This window comes from Hyaena hyaena, unplaced genomic scaffold (assembly GCF_003009895.1).
Source record: "Hyaena hyaena isolate Hyena2069 unplaced genomic scaffold, ASM300989v1 scaffold_1778, whole genome shotgun sequence".
Lineage (NCBI taxonomy): Eukaryota > Metazoa > Chordata > Mammalia > Carnivora > Hyaenidae > Hyaena > Hyaena hyaena.
This window is the reverse complement of record NW_024082371.1, coordinates 68122-88017: the sequence shown is the minus strand read 5'-3', so window position 1 is coordinate 88017 and position 19896 is coordinate 68122. Positions and strand designations below refer to the sequence as shown.

At 38.4% G+C, this 19896-nt stretch overlaps 2 protein-coding genes across 2 annotated transcripts in view; both read right to left on the bottom strand.

Annotated features, from left to right (window-relative positions):
• The window catches only part of LOC120226533 (putative gustatory receptor clone PTE01), a 7425-nt gene extending 5610 nt beyond the window's left edge, over positions 1-1815 (bottom strand). Inside the window, exons 1-2 of the mRNA XM_039224713.1 lie at positions 1718-1815; positions 454-497 (exon numbers count right to left, since the gene is read on the bottom strand). Of these exons, the coding sequence (XP_039080644.1) occupies positions 454-497; positions 1718-1815 (142 nt within the window). The remainder of the gene's footprint in view (positions 1-453; positions 498-1717) is intronic.
• Positions 1816-7600: 5785 nt separating this feature from the next.
• On the bottom strand, positions 7601-12191 carry LOC120226532 (putative gustatory receptor clone PTE01). Its single transcript, XM_039224712.1, has 2 exons — positions 12185-12191; positions 7601-8592 (listed from the first exon to the last, which is right to left on the bottom strand). The coding sequence occupies exons 1-2, from the start codon at positions 12189-12191 to the stop codon at positions 7601-7603; spliced, it is 999 nt and encodes a 332-aa protein (XP_039080643.1).
• Between the last annotated feature and the right edge of the window lie 7705 nt (positions 12192-19896).

Sequence of the window (19896 nt, the reverse complement as noted above, 5' to 3'; positions counted from 1 at the left end):
TTTTTTAAATAAAAAAATAAAAATAAAATAAAATAAAAGAATATTTATAAACAGTTATATGGAAACCAATGTGACAATAAACTATTTGTAAAACAAAAAAGAAACAGAATATAAATTTGAGACAGAAAAAATTTTTAAAAAAAGAATATTTATAAACATCCCATGAAAGGCAGGACTGTGTAATATGGATTCTATATATAGAATATATGTAGTCTTATATATTAAAGTTGAATATTCATAATCAGAAAATATTTGGTTAGTTTTCTTCATGAGTTTTATTACTCTTTGATTTTCTTTCTTCTCTCCTTCATAGAAGTAAGCAATGACTTGATGTTGGTTGTCTTTTAAAAGTCATTTAATATGTAATTTCTATCCTTGGCTTTAGTGGACTTCAAATTTTGAAAAATACAATTCAGTTAAGTGTGCATAATCATCCAACATTGATGACTATGAAGATAGTTTCTTCTTTGTTTCTGTGAACAATGGAAAGGTCTATCCTACATTTAACAGAGATTTTTCAATTTTGATGCCTCCCCTATGCCAAAAAGATATAGGCTCTGGGGACTCAGAAAAAAATGAGACTCAATTGTTTTTCTCCATATGTGAAAGATATACTTGTATAAACAAAAGTAAAATGTACTGTTAGAACTGTAGAGAAATCATAATGTCAGGTCATCAGATATTTAAGTCCAATGACATGACAATTAGCCTTATCATTATTAGTAATAAAAATTCTAAAATTTAATTTGCCCTTACTTATTGCACTTATCACATACTTATTGCATAGAGGGCATCCTTTATTTCTTTTTCAGTGGAGCTGTACTAAGTAGGAATCAACTTAGACAACAATTCTAAGAACTTGAATTCTAAGAGATACCAAGAACTTGCCCCATAACACAGTAATAATAAGTGGAGCAGACAGGTATCAAAATTAAATGGTCATTTCCTGAGTCCCATGAACTTCCTTGTTTCTAAAATTTCTGAAAGTTTTAAATAGAGATTCAGAGGTTTTAACTATAGGTACATCTGAGACACTTTTAACCACTGTCAGTTTCCTAAGTAGAAATAGACCCCAAGACTCTGACTTTGTCTCCTTTTGTGATTGAGTTGACTGATTGTAAGAATGGTAGAGGAAGTAGACAGTTGAAGGCAAATCAAGGAACAGGGGGAGAGAGGGAGAGCGAGAGTTCAGGCTCCTCTGAAGAATTGTGGGCCAACTCTCTAAGATCAATGTCTGTGACCTCAGCCATTCTTCCCATAATTGACACAGGAAGCTGACTGCTCTCCAACCATGGTCTGCCAGAAACCCCTCAAGGGAAGAGCAAGAAGTCTCTGCCAGGACAAGGAAGTGAAATGACCATGGGGGTTGGCAGGCGAGAACACTAGTCTCATGCTCAGATTCAAACATGGCACCAACCCTTTCTAACTTATGACCTGGTAAAAGTTACGTAAAATTTTGTGCTCCTTTCCCCTTATGTAAAATAATAATAATGTGTGCACTTATAATTTGGGACAGCTCTTGGAAACTCCTCTTAATTGCATAACTTTAAAAAACTACACATTTTGTGAAGTAAAATAGTTTTTTTTAATAGTCTCCAAAAGAATCTAAAAATTACCCACATGCCCTTGACCCATAAATAAAAATGGGTATGCTTTATAAAAAAAATTGGGGACACCTTATGCAGATGAAACCAAACAAGATACATAAAATACATACCTAAGAGCCTGGCACTTAGGAAGCCCCCAGTAAAAGTACACTATGTTACGGTTAATGGCTAATGTCATCCTCCTCCTTATAATCTGCTTCATTATCATTTCGGAGTAGCTTAGGAAAAAGGTTAGAAAGATTGATTTGAGGCTGGTGGGCGGGGGGGGGGGAGCAGGGAGGAAGATGTCAACAAGAGCCAGAACCTGTGAGAGTAGAAGCAGAACTCTTTTTTTTTTTTTAATGTTTATTTAAAACAGTGCAGTGAAGGGGCGCCTGGGTGGCTTAGTCGGTTAAGCGTCTGATTTCGCTTAGGTCATGATCTCGCGGTTCGTGGGTTCGAGCCCCGTGTCGGGCTCTGTGCTGACTGCCAGCTCAGAGCCTGGAGCCTATTTCAGAGTCTGTNTTAAAACAGTGCAGTGAAGGAGGGGCAGAGAGAGAGGGAGACACAAAATCTGAAGCAGAGTCCAGGTCTGACTTGTCAGCACAGAGCCCATTGTGAGGCTTGAACCCACGAACTACAAGATCATGACCTGAGCTGAATTCGGATGCTTAACCGACTGACCCACCCAGGCACCCCAGAACTCTTAATGAGAGTTCTCACACCTCCACCAGAACCATGAAAATAAATTTCACAGGGCTCTCTTCTGAAAATTTGTATATTGATGCCCTCGCATCTGTCTCTGACATCAAGTGTCATCATGTTTGTGTTGTTGAGGAAAAAATGCTTCTGATGGTCCCTCCTCCAATTGCTGTCCCCTTCAGCACTTACTGGGCTGGGATGCATCTCTGCTGGAGCATGATGGAGGGGTACAGATCTCCTGTCTAGAGTATGATGAAGGCTCACTGTCCCTCCTCAGGACGGGCAGGAAGACAGACTTGGCTGGGACCTTCTCAGGCAGATGCCCACAAAGGGAGGAGACATAGGTACAGAGCCACTGTATTAGAACTGTTAAACTAAAAAGCTGGAGGCACCTGCTGATTATTTACAATTGTATGACTTTGGAGGCTCAATACACAAAGCTTATAATTAGCTACTTGGTCCATGTTGTCCCAATCTCTAAGGACTTGCTAATGTTAATAGAAGAGTAAAGGGAAACAAATGAATGTCTCTAGGTCCTTCCTCTCCTCAGAAGAAGTTCAGCTCTATTCCTTGCTTCTTACTTCCAAGTTGTAGGCTCTTAACATAAAATTCAGACTTTATTTTCAATTGAATCACTCAATATGAGATTTTTATATCTGTAAATTCATTATATATGTATCATGAAATCTAGGCAGAATTACATCTTCTATACACAGTATGTGATACTATTTCCATTTTCTCAGCCAATAGTTGTCTCTAAACATAACTTATTTTCATTTTTTAGCTCTCGCTTGGGTTGGTATTTTATTTTTTTTAAGTTTATTTATTTATTTTGAGAGAGAGAGAGAGAATGTGCACAAGCAGGGGAGGAGCAGAAAGGAGAGACTGAATCCCAAGCAGGTTCCTTACCATCAGCACAGAGCCCAATGTGGTGCTTGAATTCACAAACTGTGAGATCATGACCTGAGCTGAGATCAAGAGTGGGTCGCTTAACCAACTGAGCCACCCAGGTACCCCAGGGTGTCATTATATGTATTGGAGATTCACAGGGTTATTTTTATTTTTTGACTAATTTAAATGAGACTTTAGTTCTGTTTTTTTTTCTCTAATTGAGTTACATTGATAACATTAGAACACTATTGATTCTTACATATTCATTTGGTAACTGATGTTGTACTTAAATACTTTAGAGGGCCTCTCATAATGTTACAATTAACGTGTTGGCCAAGGCTGTTATCATCTCAAGGCTTGACTGGCAGAAGCTCACATACAAGCTCACTCATGGGGCTGTTGATAGGATTCAGGTGTTTGAAGGCTATTAGGGAATTCCCTCAGTTCCTTGACACTCAGGTCTCTTGATGGGGCAGCTCAAAATGTGGCAATTGGCTTCCATCAACATGATCAGAGTGAGAGAGATGCGGTAGGAAGAAAGCCAGAATCTTTTTTCTTTTCTTTTTTTTAATGTTTTATTTATTTCTGAGAGAGAGAGATAGAGAGACAGCGTGAGCAGGGGAGGGTCAGAGAGAGAGGGAGACACAGAATCCGAAGCAGACTCCAGGCTCTGAGCTAGCTGTCAGCACAGAGCCCAACGTGGGGCTCAAACCCATGAACCGTGAGATCATGACCTGAGCCGAAATCGGATGCTTAGCTGACTGAGCCACCCAGGCACTCCCAGACTCTTTTTTTCACTCTATTCCCAGAAGTGACTTCCCAACATTTCTTCCACATTCTCATTGTTGGAAGCAAGTCAGTATGTCTATTTCACACTCAGTGGGAGGGAAATAGACAAGAGCCAGAAAACCAGGAGTTGGGGATCATTGGAAACATCTCAGGTACTGTCCATCACACAAGTCTCATTCTCTATAAGAACTTTGTGCTCCAAACACTTCAAAACTCGTGTCATATCTGCCTGCTTTCCAGTATAGTTCCAACAAAAATTCCTAGGGGACAAACTGGCAAATGGGTAGAACGTCCTCTCCATTGGGTACTTCCACAGACCCCACTTTACTGCTTCTGGTCACGCTGTCTCAAGTAGATTCCCTGGTTTCTGTTACCCCACAAGAGCACCTCACCACCATTAAGCCAATTTGGAGCTCTTCCATGGCCAAATTTAAAAAATGTCCCCAGCAGTTCTGATTTCTGCTAACTAGAGAGGAATCAACTCACTCTAGAATATATTTTCTTTAGATTTCTGTGCGTTCTCAGCTCTTAAAGACATAAGTAAACTGTGGTTTTGGCTTATCTTTTTTTTTTTTTGTGGATAAAGTGAGATGTATGTGGATTGTAGGATGATGTAACCTTCTAAATCCTATCTATGCATTCTTCCTGACTGAGAGATCTCTCTGCTAAGGAATATGGAGATTAGTTTGTCATTAAGTGATATGAAGAAAACTTTAGTGTATACTCAATCAAATTGGATATAGGAAAGGATGCTATTTACCTGTGTGTGGATAAATGACATGTGGGAGAACACATGATAGATATGTAGAGGTAGATACGAGAGAGAGAGGTGGGGTGTTAAGGCATTTAGCATAGTTAGTCCGTAGAAAAACTGTATTATTAAACTGAAGTTATTTCAGAGTAGGGTGTATAAAGACATTAGTAGGGGGGATAGGATACTAGGGTCATTATAAAGATAATTTATAGGACATAGAAGAGGAAAACCAAAGGCTTTATGTTTGTGCAGTAAAATGTGACATATGCTTTCTTCTTTTCCAGTTTCCAATTCCCACTCCCGTGATGAGTAGTGAACAAATGGTAAGTAGGTAGAAGTGTATTGGAGAAGAAGGTGAGTATAGGGGCCTTTTAATATTTGGGCATTAGCAAAAATATTATTTAACTGAAGTCAACATAGTGGGTAGAGGAGATGAAATATTAAAATCATTGCCAAAATGAGTATAGAGGACATTATATATCCAGTAAAGGGGTCAACTTCCAAAATATGTAATGAAATTATACAACTTAACAAAAACAAAAAACAAAAAATTCAATTAAAAATGGGCATTTTTCCAAAGAAGACATAAGATGGCCAACAAACATATGAAAATATGCTGAACATCACTAATCATCAGAGAAATGCAAATTATGTCATACCTGTCAGAATGACTAAAATAAAAAACATAAGAAGTAACAAATATTGTTGAAGACATAGAGAATAAGGAAACCTCCTGTACTGTTTGTGGGAATGCAAATTGGAACAGTCACTGTGGAAAACCGTAATCTAAAAATAGAATTACCATATGATCCAGTAATTCTACTACTGGGTATTTACCCAAAGAAAATGAAAACACTAATTTGAAAAGATATTTGCACACCTAAATATATATCAAAACCACAATGAGATACCTCACACCTTTCAGAATGGTTAAAATTAACAATGCAGGGAACAACAGATCTGGGTGAGGATGTGGAGAAAGGGGAACACTTTTGCACTGTTGGTGGAAATGCAACCTGGTACAGCTACTCTGGAAAACAGTGTGGAGGTCCCTCAAAAAATTAAAATAGAGCTACCCCACAATCTAGCAATTGCACTACTAGGTATTTATCCAAAGGATACAAAAACGTGGATTCAAAGGGGCAGAGGCACCCCAGTGTATAGCAGTACTATCAACAATAGCCAAATTATGGAAAAACCTCAAATATCCATTGACTGATGAATGCATAAAGAAGGTATGGTATATATAAACAATAGAAAATTGCTTGGCGATCAATTAGAATGAAATCTTGCCATTTGCAACAATGTGGGTTGAAATAGAGTGTATTATGTTAAAGCAAAAAGTCAGAGAGAGACAAATATCATATGATTTCACTCATGTGTGGAATTTAAGAAACAAAAGAGACTAACATAGGGGAAGGGAATGAAAAATAAAATAAGATAAAAACAGAGAGGGGGGCAAACCATAAGAGATTCTTAAATCCAGAGAATAAACTGAGAGTTGCTTGAGGGAAAGTGGGGCAGGGAGGATGGACTAGATGGGTGATGGGCATTAAGGAGGGCACTTGTTGGGATGAGCACTGGGTGTTATATGTAAGTAATGAATCACTAAATTCTACTCCTGAAACCAATATTTCACTATATGTTGACTAGCTTGAATTTAAGTTAATTTTTAAAAAGATATTTGCACCTTCTATTTGTTGCAGTATTATTTGAAATAACCAAGATGTGGAAGCAACTCAAGTGTCCATAAACAGATGAATGGATAAAGAAGATGTGGTGTATTTATATACAATGGAATATTATTCAGCCATAAAAAGGCAATGAAATCTTGCTGTTTCCAACCACATGGATGGACCTACGGGACTTAATGTTAAGTGAATTAAGTCAGTCAGAGAAAAACAAAAACCATATGATTTCATCCATATATAGAATTTAAGAAACAAAACAAATGAACAAAAAAAAAACAAACAAAAACATGAACAAGAAAACAGACTTCTAAATACAGAAAACAGACTGGTGATTGCCAGAGGAGGGGTGGGTGAGAGGATGAGTGAAATATATAAAGGGGATTAAGAGTACACTTATCACGGGGCGCCTGGGTGGCTTAGTCGGTTAAGCATCCGACTTTCACTTAGGTCATGATCTCGCGGTTCATGGGTTCAAGCCCCACGTCGGGCTCTGTGCTGACTGCCAGCTCAGATACTGGAGCCTGTTTCAGTCTATGACTCCCTCTCTCTCTGACCCTCCCCTGCTCACGCTGTCTCTCTCTCTCTTTCTCTCTCTCTCTCCTAGAAATAAATAAAAAACATTAAAAAAAAAGAGTACACTTATCACAATGAGCACTGAGTAATGTATGAATTGTTGAATCATTATAATGTACACCTGAAACTAATATAACACTGTGTGTTAATTATACTTGAATATAAATGAAAGAAAGAAAAAATCAATGAATGAATACCAAGTTTGATAATCAGTGACGTGAATCCTACGACGTAACCTGCATAAACTGATTGGATAAATGAGAAATTTGTATGGAAAATACACAAGAACTATGGGGGAAATGTGATTTAAATGTATAAAAAGAGAAACGTTCATCTTTCTAGGATGCTTGGATCACCAGTGATAAAGCACAGAGTCTCCACAGATATAATAGGATTCAATCATGCAATGATTATTATATACAAAAGACCCCAGAATACTTCCTTTGTCCCACTGAAAACATATGAAAAAAAGCAATATGGAAATGTTCAGCAAAGAGTGGGTGAAAACCATGACAGCTAAAAAATGATGTAGTGATAGAGGTAGGTTTGCAGGTCTAGGTGAGTTTTGCTGCATTGTCCTACCTACACTCCAAATGGACAGCACAGCACTGAGATTAGATTATTTTCCTGAAGAGCCTCTGCATGGCCCTATGGATTTCCCTGTTCCTCAGACTGTAAATGAAAGGGTTGAGCATGGGGGTGACCACAGTATACACCACTGAGGCCACTGCACCATTCCTGGGAGATGTTGACACAGCTGAACTGAGATACACCCCGAGTCCTGTTCCATAAAATAAGCAAACAACTGACAGGTGAGAGCTACAGGTGGAGAACGCTTTGTACTTCCCGCCTGTTGATGGGACTCTCAGAATGGAAGAAACAATTTTATAGTAAGAGAAAAAGATCCCTGAGATGGGGAGGAACCCAGAGATGGCACCAACAGAATACATGACTACGTTATTGGAGAAAGTGTCAGAACAGGCAAGGTTGAGGAGCTGAGACGGGTCACAGAAGAAATGAGAAATTTCCACATCCTTGAAGTAGGTAAGTTGTAACACGATCGAATTGTGCATCTGAGAGACCAAAACGCTGATGAAAAGTGATGCCAAAACCAACAAGCCACAGAGGCGAGGGTTCATGATGACCAAGTAGCACAGGGGGTGGCAGATGGCCACAAACCTGTCATATGCCATCACAGCCAGGAGGAGACTATCCAAACATCCAAAAAGCATAAAAAAAGACATCTGAGTCAGGCAGCCCACATAGGAGATGCCTCTGCTCTGAGTTTGGATGTCCACGATCATCTTGGGGATGGTAGTAGAGGTGAAACCGATGTCAGCCAAGGACAGGTTGGAGAGGAAGAAGTACATGGGGGTGTGGAGGTGAGGGTCAGAGCTGACGGCCAGGATGATGAGCAGGTTCCCGAGCACACTGACCAGGTACGTGGACAGGAACAGCCCAAAGAGAAGGGGCTGCAGTTCTAGATCACCTGAGAGTCCCGTGAGGATGAATTCTGAAACCCTTGTTAGATTTTGTGGTTCTATGTAGCTTGGACATCTTTTGAAAAGGAAAAGAGGGTTGGAGAAAGGAAACAAGTCAATGGGCACTCAGCACTGTGTCCATATTGTATATTCAAACAATTCACAAGGAAAATAATCACACTTAGGATCATACACTCCAGTACCTTCAGCAATATTTCTGTGTCTCAAATCCAATTGTCTTAGAACTGTTTCCTCATTCGTTTCTCTGTTATTCCCCCCTCCTTTTTTAATTTTAGAGAGAGCGAGTGGAGGAGAGGGGCAGAGGGAGGGGGATTGAGAATCCAGGGCTCCATCTCACGACCCTGAGACCATGATCTGAGCAGAAATCAAGTCAGCTGCTCAAACAACTGAGCCATCCGGGCACCCTCACCTCTTTCTATACACACTATAAAGATACTCAGCTGAAAAATGTTAGAGGATCAAGAACACTTATAGAAAAATGATAAATCCATAATCACCATAAAATACTCTTTTAAAGAAACATATTGAATAAGAAGCATTCTTCTCTAAGGAAAAAAAATATTCTAATTAAAGAACACTTAGAAGCAACCTATTCAAATCAGTGCAAGAAATTCTCTTTAGAATATTGATAAACTGTGTTTAATTACTAGAACTACATTTTGACATTCTAAATTAAAGTCAAATATTTATAACCAGAAAGCTTTTCAGAGTGTATTAATTTTTTAATGTTTTTTTATTTATTTCTGAGAGAGAGAGAGAGACAGCATGAGCAGAGGAGGGGCAGAGAGAGAGGGAGATACAGAATCTGAAACAGGCTCCAGGCTCTGAACTGGCTATCAGCACAGAGCCCGACACGGGGCCCAAACCCACAAACCATGAGGTCATGACCTGAGTAACCAACTGGGCCACCCAGGCGCCCCCAGAGTATATTAATTTTCTTCATGGGTTATCCTCACTTTCTGGTTTTCTGACTTCTCTCCTCAATGGAAATATGCGTTCACTCAAATATGTGGGTTTTCTTTTTAAAGTCTTTTCAAATATAGGTGGCACCTCATAGCTCAGTCAGTTAAGCATCCAACTCCTGATTTCAGCTCAGGTCATGAACTCATGGTTCAGGGGTTCAAGCCCCGTGTTGGGCTCTATGCTGACAGCACAAAGCCTGCTTGGAATTTTCTCCTTCTAAATAAATGAACAAACAAACAAACAAATGTTAACGTCTTTTCAAATACAACTCTTAGCTGTAGATTTCCAATTTTGATAAGCATATTTTGGATAAATGCACAAAATCATACATCATCAATGACCCTATAGATGACATTCTTGAACAATACAGACCTCAGTCATTAAATAGGTAACTTTTAAAAAACACTGTCATCCAACTCATCTTATGCAGGATTATATATAAATACTACATAATCTCAAGGAAATTGACACTGGTGTCTGACACTGTTCTTTGTTTTTTGTTTTGTTTTGGTCTCCATTTTGTAGTGGTTTATACTAGTTAAAGTGCTTACATGTATTTCTAATCCTAAAATGTAGAAGGCTGCTTTTTAAATTTTTAAAATATTTTTTACTTTTTTTGGTAAATTTTTACTCTATTTTGCTTTCATATTTTATTTTATTCTATTTTATTGTATTAATTTTTTAAAATTTTCAAACATTTTCCTTTGTTTTTTTCTTTTATTTTCCTTCCCTTTTTCCTCTATTCTATCAACCTTCTTTCAACAACCAGACCCAAAACACCCATAATCTGGCAACCTCTATTTAATTTTTTTGGGCTTTTTTAAATTTTAATTTTTTTAATTTAAAAAAATTAATGTTTTATTTATTTTTGAGAGAGAGAGAGAGCATGAGCAAGGAAGGGTCAGAGAGAGGGAGATACAGAATCTGAAACAGGCTCCAGGCTCTGAGCGGGCTGTCAGCACAGAGCCCAACACGGGGCCTGAACCCATGAACCATGAGATCATGACTTGAGCCAAAGTCAGACACTCAACCAACTGAGCCACCCAGACACCCCTAATTTTAATTTTTTAATTTATTATTTTTCTTCCTCCAAAATGACAAAACAAAGGAATTCACCCCAAAAGAATGAACAGGAAGAAATGACAGCCAGAAACTTATTCAACATAGATACAAGCTAGATGTCTGAACAAGAATTTAGAACCATGATCTTAAGGACTCTAGCTGGGGTTGAAAATAGATTAGAATCCCTTTCTGTGGATAGAAAAGAAGTAAAAGCTAGTCAGGATGAAATTAAAATGCTATAACTGAGCTGCAATCTCCAATAGATGCCACAGCAGCAAAGATGCATGAAGCAGAGCAGCAAATCAGTGACATAGAGGAAAAACTTATGGAGAATAATGAAGTAGAAAAAAAGAGGGAAACCAAGGCAAAAAGAGCACGAATAAGAATTAGAGAACCCAGTGACTCATTAAAAAAGAATAACATCAGAATCATAGGGGTCCCAGAAGATGAAGAGAGGAAAAGGAGTAAAAGGTTTATGTGAGCAAATCATAGCAGAAAACCTTCCTAACCTGGGGAAAGACACAGACATCAAAATTCAGGAAGCACAGAGAACTCCCTTTATATTCAACAAAAATTGGCCATCAATGCGCATATCATAGTCAAATTCACAAAATACACAGACAAGGAAAGAATTCATGAAGCAGCAAGGGGAAAAAAGTCCTTAACCTACAAGGAAGACAGATCAGGTTTGCAGCAGACCTATCCACAGAAACTTGGCAAGCCAGAAAGCAGTTCCAGGACATATTCAATGTACTGAATCAGAAGATTATGAAGCCAAGAATTCTTTATCCAGAAAGGCTGTCATTCAAAATAGGAGAGATTAAAAGTTACCCAGGCAAACAAAAACTAAAGGAGTTTGTGACCACTAAACTAGCCCTGCGAGAAATTTTTCTAAGGTGAGGAAAAAAACAGAAAACAAAACAAAACTCCAAAAGCAAAAAAGATGAGAAAGGACCAGAGAATACCACCAGAAACTCCAACTCTACAGGCAACACAATGGCAATAAATTCATATCTTTCAGTACTCACTCTAAACATCAATGGTCTAAATGCTCCAATCAATAGACATCATGTAACAGAATAGATAAGAAAACAAGATCCATCTATATGCTGTTTATAAAAGACCCACTTGAGACCTAAAAACACTTTCAGATAGACAGGCAGTGGAGAACCATCTATCATGCTAATAGTCGACAAAAGAAAGCCAGGGTAGCCATACTTATATCAGACAATCTAGACTTTAAAATAAAGACTGTAACAAAGGATGAAGAAGGCATTATATCATAATTAAGGGATTTATCCACCAAGAGGAACTAACGATTGTAAACATCTATAACCCCAATGTGAAAGCAGCCAAATATATAAATCAATTAATTACAAACATAAAGAAACTCATTGATAATAATGCCTTAATAGTAGGAGACGTCAACACCCCACTCACAGCAATGGACAAATATCTAAACAGAAAATCACTAAGGAAACAATGGCTTTGAATGACACACTGGACCAGATGGACTTAACAGATATATTCAGAACATTTCATCCCAAAGCAGCAGAATACATATTTTCCTCGAGTGCACATGGAACATTCTCCAAAATAGATCATACACTGGGATGCAAATCAGCCCTCAACAAGCAACAACAACAACAAAAAAAAAAACCAAGATCATACCGTGCATATTTTCAGACCACAATATTATGAAACTCACAATCAACCACATGAAAAAATTGGAAAGATAACAAATACTTGTAGACTAAAGAACATCCTAGTAAACAATGAATGGGCTAACCAAGAAGTTAAAGTGGAAGTTAAAAAGTGCATGGAGGCCAATGAAAATGATAACACCACAGCCCAAAACCTCTGGGACACAGCAAAGGGGGTCATAAGAGGAAAGTATATAGAGGCACCTGGGTGGCTCAGCTGGTTAAGCGGCCGACTTCAGCTCAGGTCATGATCTCACAGTTTGTGGGTTTGAGCCCCACATCAGACTCTGTCCTGACAGCTCAGAGCCTGGAGCCTGCTTCCGATTCCGTGTCTCCCTCTCTCTCTGCCCCTCCCCCACTCCTGCTTTCTCTCTCTCTCTCTCTTTCAAGATTAAATATTTTTTAAAAAAAATTTTAAAAAGAGGGAAGTATATATCAATCCAGACCTTCCTAAAGAAGGAATAAAGGTCTCAGATACACAACCTAACCTTACACCTCAAAGAACTGGAAAAAGAATAGCAAATAAAACCCAAAACCAGCCAAAAGCAGGAAATAATAAAGATTAGAGCAGAAATCAATGCTATCAAAAACAGAAAACAGTACAATAAACCAATGAAAACAGAAACTGCTTCTTTGAATTAACAAAGTTGATAAACCCCTAGCCATTTTGATCATAAAGTAAAAAGGAAAGGACCCAAATAAATAAAATCAAGAATGAAAGGGGAGAGATCACAACCAACACAGCAGAAATAAAAGCAATTATAAGAGAATATTATGAGCAATTATATGCCAGTAACACGGGCAATCTAGAAAAAATGGAAAAATTCCTGGAAACATATAAACTACCAAAACTGAAACAGGAATAAATAGAAAATTTGAACAGACCCATAACCAGTAAAGAAATCAAATTAATAATAAAAAAATTCCCAAAAAACAAAAATCCAGGGTCAGATGGCTTTCCAGGGCAATTCTACCAAGCATTTAAAGAAGAGTTACCACCTATTCTTTTGAAGCTGTTCCAAAAATAGAAATGGAAGGAAAACTTCCAAACTCTTTCTATGAAGCCAGCATTACCTTGATTCCAAAACCAGACAAAGATCCCACTGAAAAGGAGAACTACAGATCAATTTCCCTGATGAACATGGATGCAAAAATCCTCAACAAGATAATAGCCAACCAGATCCAACAATACATTCAAAGAATTATTCACAGACCAAGTGGGATTATACCTAGGATGTAGCGCTGGTTTGATAGCTGTAAAATAATCAATGTGATACATCACATCAATAAAAGAAAGGACAAGAACCATATGATTCTCTCAATAGATGCAGAGAAAGCATCTGACCAAATGCATTATCCTTTCTTGATAAAAACCCTCAAGAAAGTAGGGTACAAGGATCATACCTTAAGATCATAAAAACCATATATGAAAGACCCATTGCTAATATCATCCTCAATGGGGAAAAACTGAGAACTTACCCTCTAAGGTCAGGAACATGACAGGGATGTCCACTTTTGCCACTGTTATTCAACATAGTATTGGAAGTCTTAGTCTCAGCTATAAGACAGTACAAATAAATAAAAGGCATACAAATTGGCAAGGAGGAAGTCAGACTTTCACTCTTCACAGATGACATGATTCTCTATATGGAAAACCCAAAAGATTCCACCAAAAACATGCTAGAACTGATCCATGAATTCAGCAAAGTCACAGAATATAAAACCAATGCACATAAATTGGTTGCATTTCTAAACACCAATAATGAAGCAACAGAAAGAGAAATCAAGGAATCGGTCTCATTTACACTTGCACCAAAAACCATAAAATACCTAGGAATAAATCTAACCAAAGAGGTGAAAAACCTATACACTTAAAACTATAGAAAGCTTATGTAAGAAATTGAAGAAGACTCACAAAAATGGAAAAATATTCTATGCTCCTGGATAGGCAGAACAAATATTCTTAAAATGTCAATACTACCCAAAGCAATCTACATATTCAATGCAACCCCTATCAAAATGACACCAACATTCTTCACAGAGCTAGGACAAACAATCCTAAAATTTGTATGGAACCAGAAAAGACTCTGAATAGCCAAAGCAATCCTGAAAAAGAAAAACAAAGCTGGAGGCATCACAATCCTAGACTTCAAGATGTATTACAAAGCTGAATCATCAAGACAGTATGATACTGGCACAAAAACAGATACTCAGATCAAGGGAACAAAACAGAGAACCCAGAAATGGACCCACCAACGTATGGCCAACTAATCTTTGACAAAGCAGGAAAGAATATCCAATGGATTAAAGTCAGTCTCTTCAGCAAATGGTGTTGGGAAAACTGGACAGCAACCTGCAGAAAAATAAACCGACCACTCATACCCTATACACAAAAATAAACTCAAAACGGATGAAAGACCTAACGTATACAGGAAACCATCTTAATCCTAGAGAAAGCAGGCAAAAACCTCTTTGACCTCAGCCACAGTAACTTCGTACTCAACATGCCTCCAGAGACAAAGGAAACAAGAGCAAAAATGAACTTGACAACCAAACAATCAGATCACAAGATATTTAGGTTGAATGGTATAAAACTTGGTATTAACAATATTAATCAACATTATCAATAATATCTAAATCTTTTGCACTTATTGTAAGCATCCATCACATATTTAACCACATTGTTAGTATTCATTATCTATTTAGTCCTTACTCAGTGGAGTAGTATCAACTAAGAATCAATTCAGATGACAACTCTGAGGCTCAGAGATACTAAGGACTTGCTCCAGATCTAGACAATAAGTAGATAACGTAGGACTTAATATTATATTATGGATGGGGAATCTGGGTGGCTCAGTCCATTCAGTGTCTGACTTCAGCTCAGGTCATGATCTCGAGGTTCATGAGTTCAAGCCCCACATTGGTCTCTCTGCTGTCAATGCAGAGCCTGCTTCAGATCCTCTGTCTCCCTCTTTCTCTGCCCCTTCCCTGGTTGTTCTCTCTCTCTCAACAATAAATAAACTTTAAAAAAAAAAAAAGAAATGCAGATTTCTAGCAATCAGTGTTTTAAAAAATTATATTATGGTCTGAGGCACATAAATTTAACTTCTTTACTCTGTTAAAATTCAGAAATTTTAAAGCAGGGATCCACAGAAAGAAAAGAAAAAGAAAAGAAAAGAAAGGAATGGAGGAGGAAGTGGACAACTGAGGCGAAGTCTAGGAGCCAGGGCCAGAGAAAGATCTACCATAAACTGTCATGAGCCGGCTCTTCCTGTGATCTGTGCCGGCGATCTCAGCTACTCTCCCTATAGTTGATGCACCTGCGGCTCACCACTGTGGTTTACCAGTTACCTCCAAACAGAAGATCACAGTGAGCAGAGAGTGTATGGGTGGAATGACCAGAGAAGTGAAAGGTTGGTTGCACTGGCAAGGAGAGAATACTGGCCAGGGGGCACTGTGTCTGTGGAGACAGACTATTTGATTCAAACCTGGCTTAACCCCATCCTATCCCATGATCTGGTACAAGTTACATTAAAAGACTATATAAATCCTCTCCTCACCTTTAAAATAACAATAATGTGGGGCGCCTGGGTGGCTTAGTCGGTTAAGCGTCCGACTTTCGCTTAGGTCATGATCTCACAGTTCGTGGGTTCGAGCCCCGCATCGGGCTCTGTGCTGACTGCCAGCTCAGAGCCTGGAGCCTGTTTCAGTCTGTGACTCCCTCTCTCTCTGACCCTCCCCTGCTCACGCTGTCTCTCTCTCTCTCTCCTAGAAATAAATAAAACATTTTAAAAAAATTTTTAAATAACAATAATGTATACACATCTTTTAGGGGTAACTATGTATGTGAAAAGAAACAGGCTACGTAAGCGCCTATTTCAGAGCCTGGTATAAGAGACAGTTTAGAGGGACTTGTTTCCTGCTCTGGTTAGAAAGTTTCCTACAGGAGAGGCGCCTGTGTGGCTCCGTTGGTTGGGCATCTGACTTTGGCTCAGGTCATAATCTTGCAGTTTGTTAATCTGAGCCTTGCGTTGGGCTCTGTGCTGACAGCTCAGAGCCTTGAGCCTGCTTTGGATTCTTTGTCTCCCTCTCTCTCTCTGCTCCTCCCCTGCTGGTGTGCTCCTCTCTCGCGCTCGCTCTCTTAAATTTTTAAAAAAATTTTTTTAAAAAAAGAAATATTTAGAAAGGTTTCTACAGGCGCTAGAACCAGTATGGGAGGAAAGCAGAACTTTGAATGAGAATTCTCAGATTCCCACCAGAACCAATAACTTAAACCTCACAGCCTCTGAGCTGAAACTGCATATCGGTGCCCTTCCATCTGGCTTCTCCAACTATCCTGCTTATCCTGATGATGAAGAAACAACACTCCCCACATCATTCCTGTATCAGGTGTCCCCAACATCACTCACTGCACTGTGCTGCCTCTGTGCTGGGAAATAACAAAGGAATGACGATCCATCACCCTTCTTATGCCTGGTGAGTGATGAAGGCTCAGGCTCTGTTCTCAGGACCGGCAGGAAAAGAGAGTCAGGTATGGACCCCTTGATGCATATAATGATTCTGGGATGAGAAGACACACATACAGATCCAACTGTGCTGGGACCGGCCAACTGTAAGTCTGCAGGGCACAGGCCAATTATTTATAGTTGTGTGGGCTTGAAAGCTCAATGTACAGAGCTCCTAATTAGCCAAATTGGTCTGTGCTCTCCCAATCTCTGAGGACTTGTTAATATTAATGGATCAGATCATAGGTAAAGGAAGTGTCCTTTGTAGGGTGTGAGGCCTTCCAAGTCTTAGGAGGAATAGCACCTGTACACTTCTGATTTTCAAGTTTCTTATGTCAACAAAAACCTCAGACTTAACTTTTAAATTAATATACATAAACATGTGAGTTTATCATTCATCAAATGTATTCAAATGACTGAGCAATTTAGGGGGAATTAGGACATCTATATCAGGAATCTGGTAGTACCTCCATTTTTCTCAGTTAATATTTGTAGCTCTAAGAACATTTAACATGAGATCTACCCTTTTAACAAATATGGAAGTGTTCATGTATTATTGATGACTTCAGGTATAATGTTGTACATCTCTAGACCTTATTCATCTTGCTTGTCTGAAACTTTATACCCTTTGATTAGTAACTCTCCATTTCTCCCTCCTGCCACCATTCTACTCTAACTCTATGAATTTGACTATTTTAGATACATAAATGGAATCATGCAGTATTTCTTTCTGTGATTGGCTTAATTCACTTAGCATAATATCCTTAAGGCTCACCTATATTGTTTCAAATGAAAATTTCCTTCTTTCTTCAGGCTGAATAGTGTATATATACATATACTAGATAGATAGATAGATAGACAGACAGATATCTCAGTTTCTTTATCCATTCATCTGTCAGTAGACATTTAGGTTGTTCCCAGATCTTGGCTATTTTGAATACTACTACAGAGAACATAGACCTCTCTTTGAGACCTTGATTTCAATTCTTTAGGATATATATTTGCCAACATGACAGGTGTGAAGTGATATGTCAGTGTGGTCTTGATTTGCATTTATTTGATGAGTTGTGATATTGAGCACCTTTTCATATACATTTTAGCTATTTATATATCTCCTTTGGAGAAATGTCTATTTAGGAACTTAACCCATTTTTTAAAACAAGTTTGTTGTTGTTGTTGTTGTTGATGACCATTGAATTGTAGAAGTTCCTGCATATTTTGGAGATTAACCAATAATCAGTCATAGGGCTTGCAAATGTTGTCTCCCATTCCATAGGCTACTTTTCACTGATGAAGAATTTGAAGTACACTGATTTGCCACAGGTCTTAAAATTGTTGTTGAGAGCAGGTAGAATTGTGTCTTTAAATCCCATACCCTTTCTATTACCTGTGACGCCTCTCTCATATCAAGGATATTAGCACGACTCCTAGATAGCTACTGTGTACCTACCTGGGACATTTCTCCACCCAGGCTTTCATCTCCATGCCTAGTATTAATCATTTAGTACTACTATTCTAAATTTTGAAGTTTGAAGAGGAAAAAGAAAGTATCACCTGTGGGGAGAATGTTAAATGAGATATCAACATCAATATTACTGCATTAGTCAGGGTTCTTTAGAAAAACAGACCTAACAGGACATGTACATCTTTAGAGAGAGAGAGAGAGACTTAAGAAGTTGGTTCACATGATTGTGGAGGCTTTGTAACTTCAAACTTTGCAGAGTAGGCTAGCAGTCAGGAAACATAGGAAGAACTTCAGTTCAAATCCAAAGACAATTTGCTGGCAGAATTCTTGCTTCCTCTGGGAGGTCAGTCTTTGTTCTATTAAGGCCTCCAACTGATTAGATAAAACCCACCTACATTATAGAGGGTAATCTGCTTTACTCAAAGTCTACTGATCTAAATGTTAATCTCACCCAAAAAATACTTTCATGAAACATCCAGAATAATGTTTGACCAAATATCTGGGCACTCTGGCCCAGCCAAGTTGAGGCATAAAATTAACGAACACAATTATCTTGCAAATACCAAGCATTTTTGCCCATTATTTTGGTTTTTCAGAAATAGAGACACACCCTATTCATTGCTCCAGAGTAGATCAGACCCAAAGTATTTAATCTCAGTTCACTAAAACCAAGGAATCAAAACCATAATTAGTCCTTTTTAATGGGATGCAATTCTTCTCACTGTCTAAAGTTCCTGCTCAGTGATGCTGATAGATGACTTAGCTTAGTGGCCAAAGGTCAAGTAAATTAAACAACTTATGAGGCAGGTTTCAAAGAGCCCTAGATTATTGTCTCAGAAACTATGTGTGACATCTCTAAAGGAAGTGGCCTTTACTATGTACTATATAGTGGACCGAGAGCAGAGCCCAAAGACACTATGTCAAGACAAAGGGAGGGATGGTTTTAAAGTGAAGTCCTAAAGATACTTTTACTAGTGAAAGGAAAGAGCTACCTTTCACTGAGGCAGAATATAGAAAGGTGAGTTTGGAGCAAGGTGACAATATCTTATTAACCAGCACAGATAACTAGTTGTATGGCATGGAAGGAGAGCACATGCAAAGAAATACTGGGAATTTTAGGAAAAATCACACTGGCTATTGCTAGGATGAACTTTTTCATATCTTCTCTCTTATGAGCTCAGCTTACTTTAAGAACTTCAGCACCTACTTATGAGCAGTAAAGGACCCAAACATACTAGTTACCTCTGAACAAAACATGTAGTTAGATCAGTAGTTCCCAACCTTGGTTATGCATGAGAACCAACTAGGATAATTTTTAAATCCTGATGCTAAGGCTATACTTCAGTCCAATTAAATCATAATCTGTGGAGAGAAGCAGTCATCAATATTTTTAAAGTTCCCTAGGTGACTCCAATATGAAGCCAAATTTGAAGACCTGCATAAACAGATCTGAAGAACACAATAGTTGTGTGAACGATCGACACAATTCCAATGAATTTTGGAAAGGGTTGATAATTCTTTTGTACAATTTTACAATTGGATTTTAATTTTTTTAAAGTTTATTCGTTTTGTTTGAGAAATTGACTGAGCAGGGTAGGGGCAGAGAGACAGAGAGACAGAGAGAATCTCAAGCAGGCTCTGCACTGCCAGCATGGAGCCTGATACAGGACTCAAACCCACAAACTGTGATATCATGGCCTGAGCTGAAAT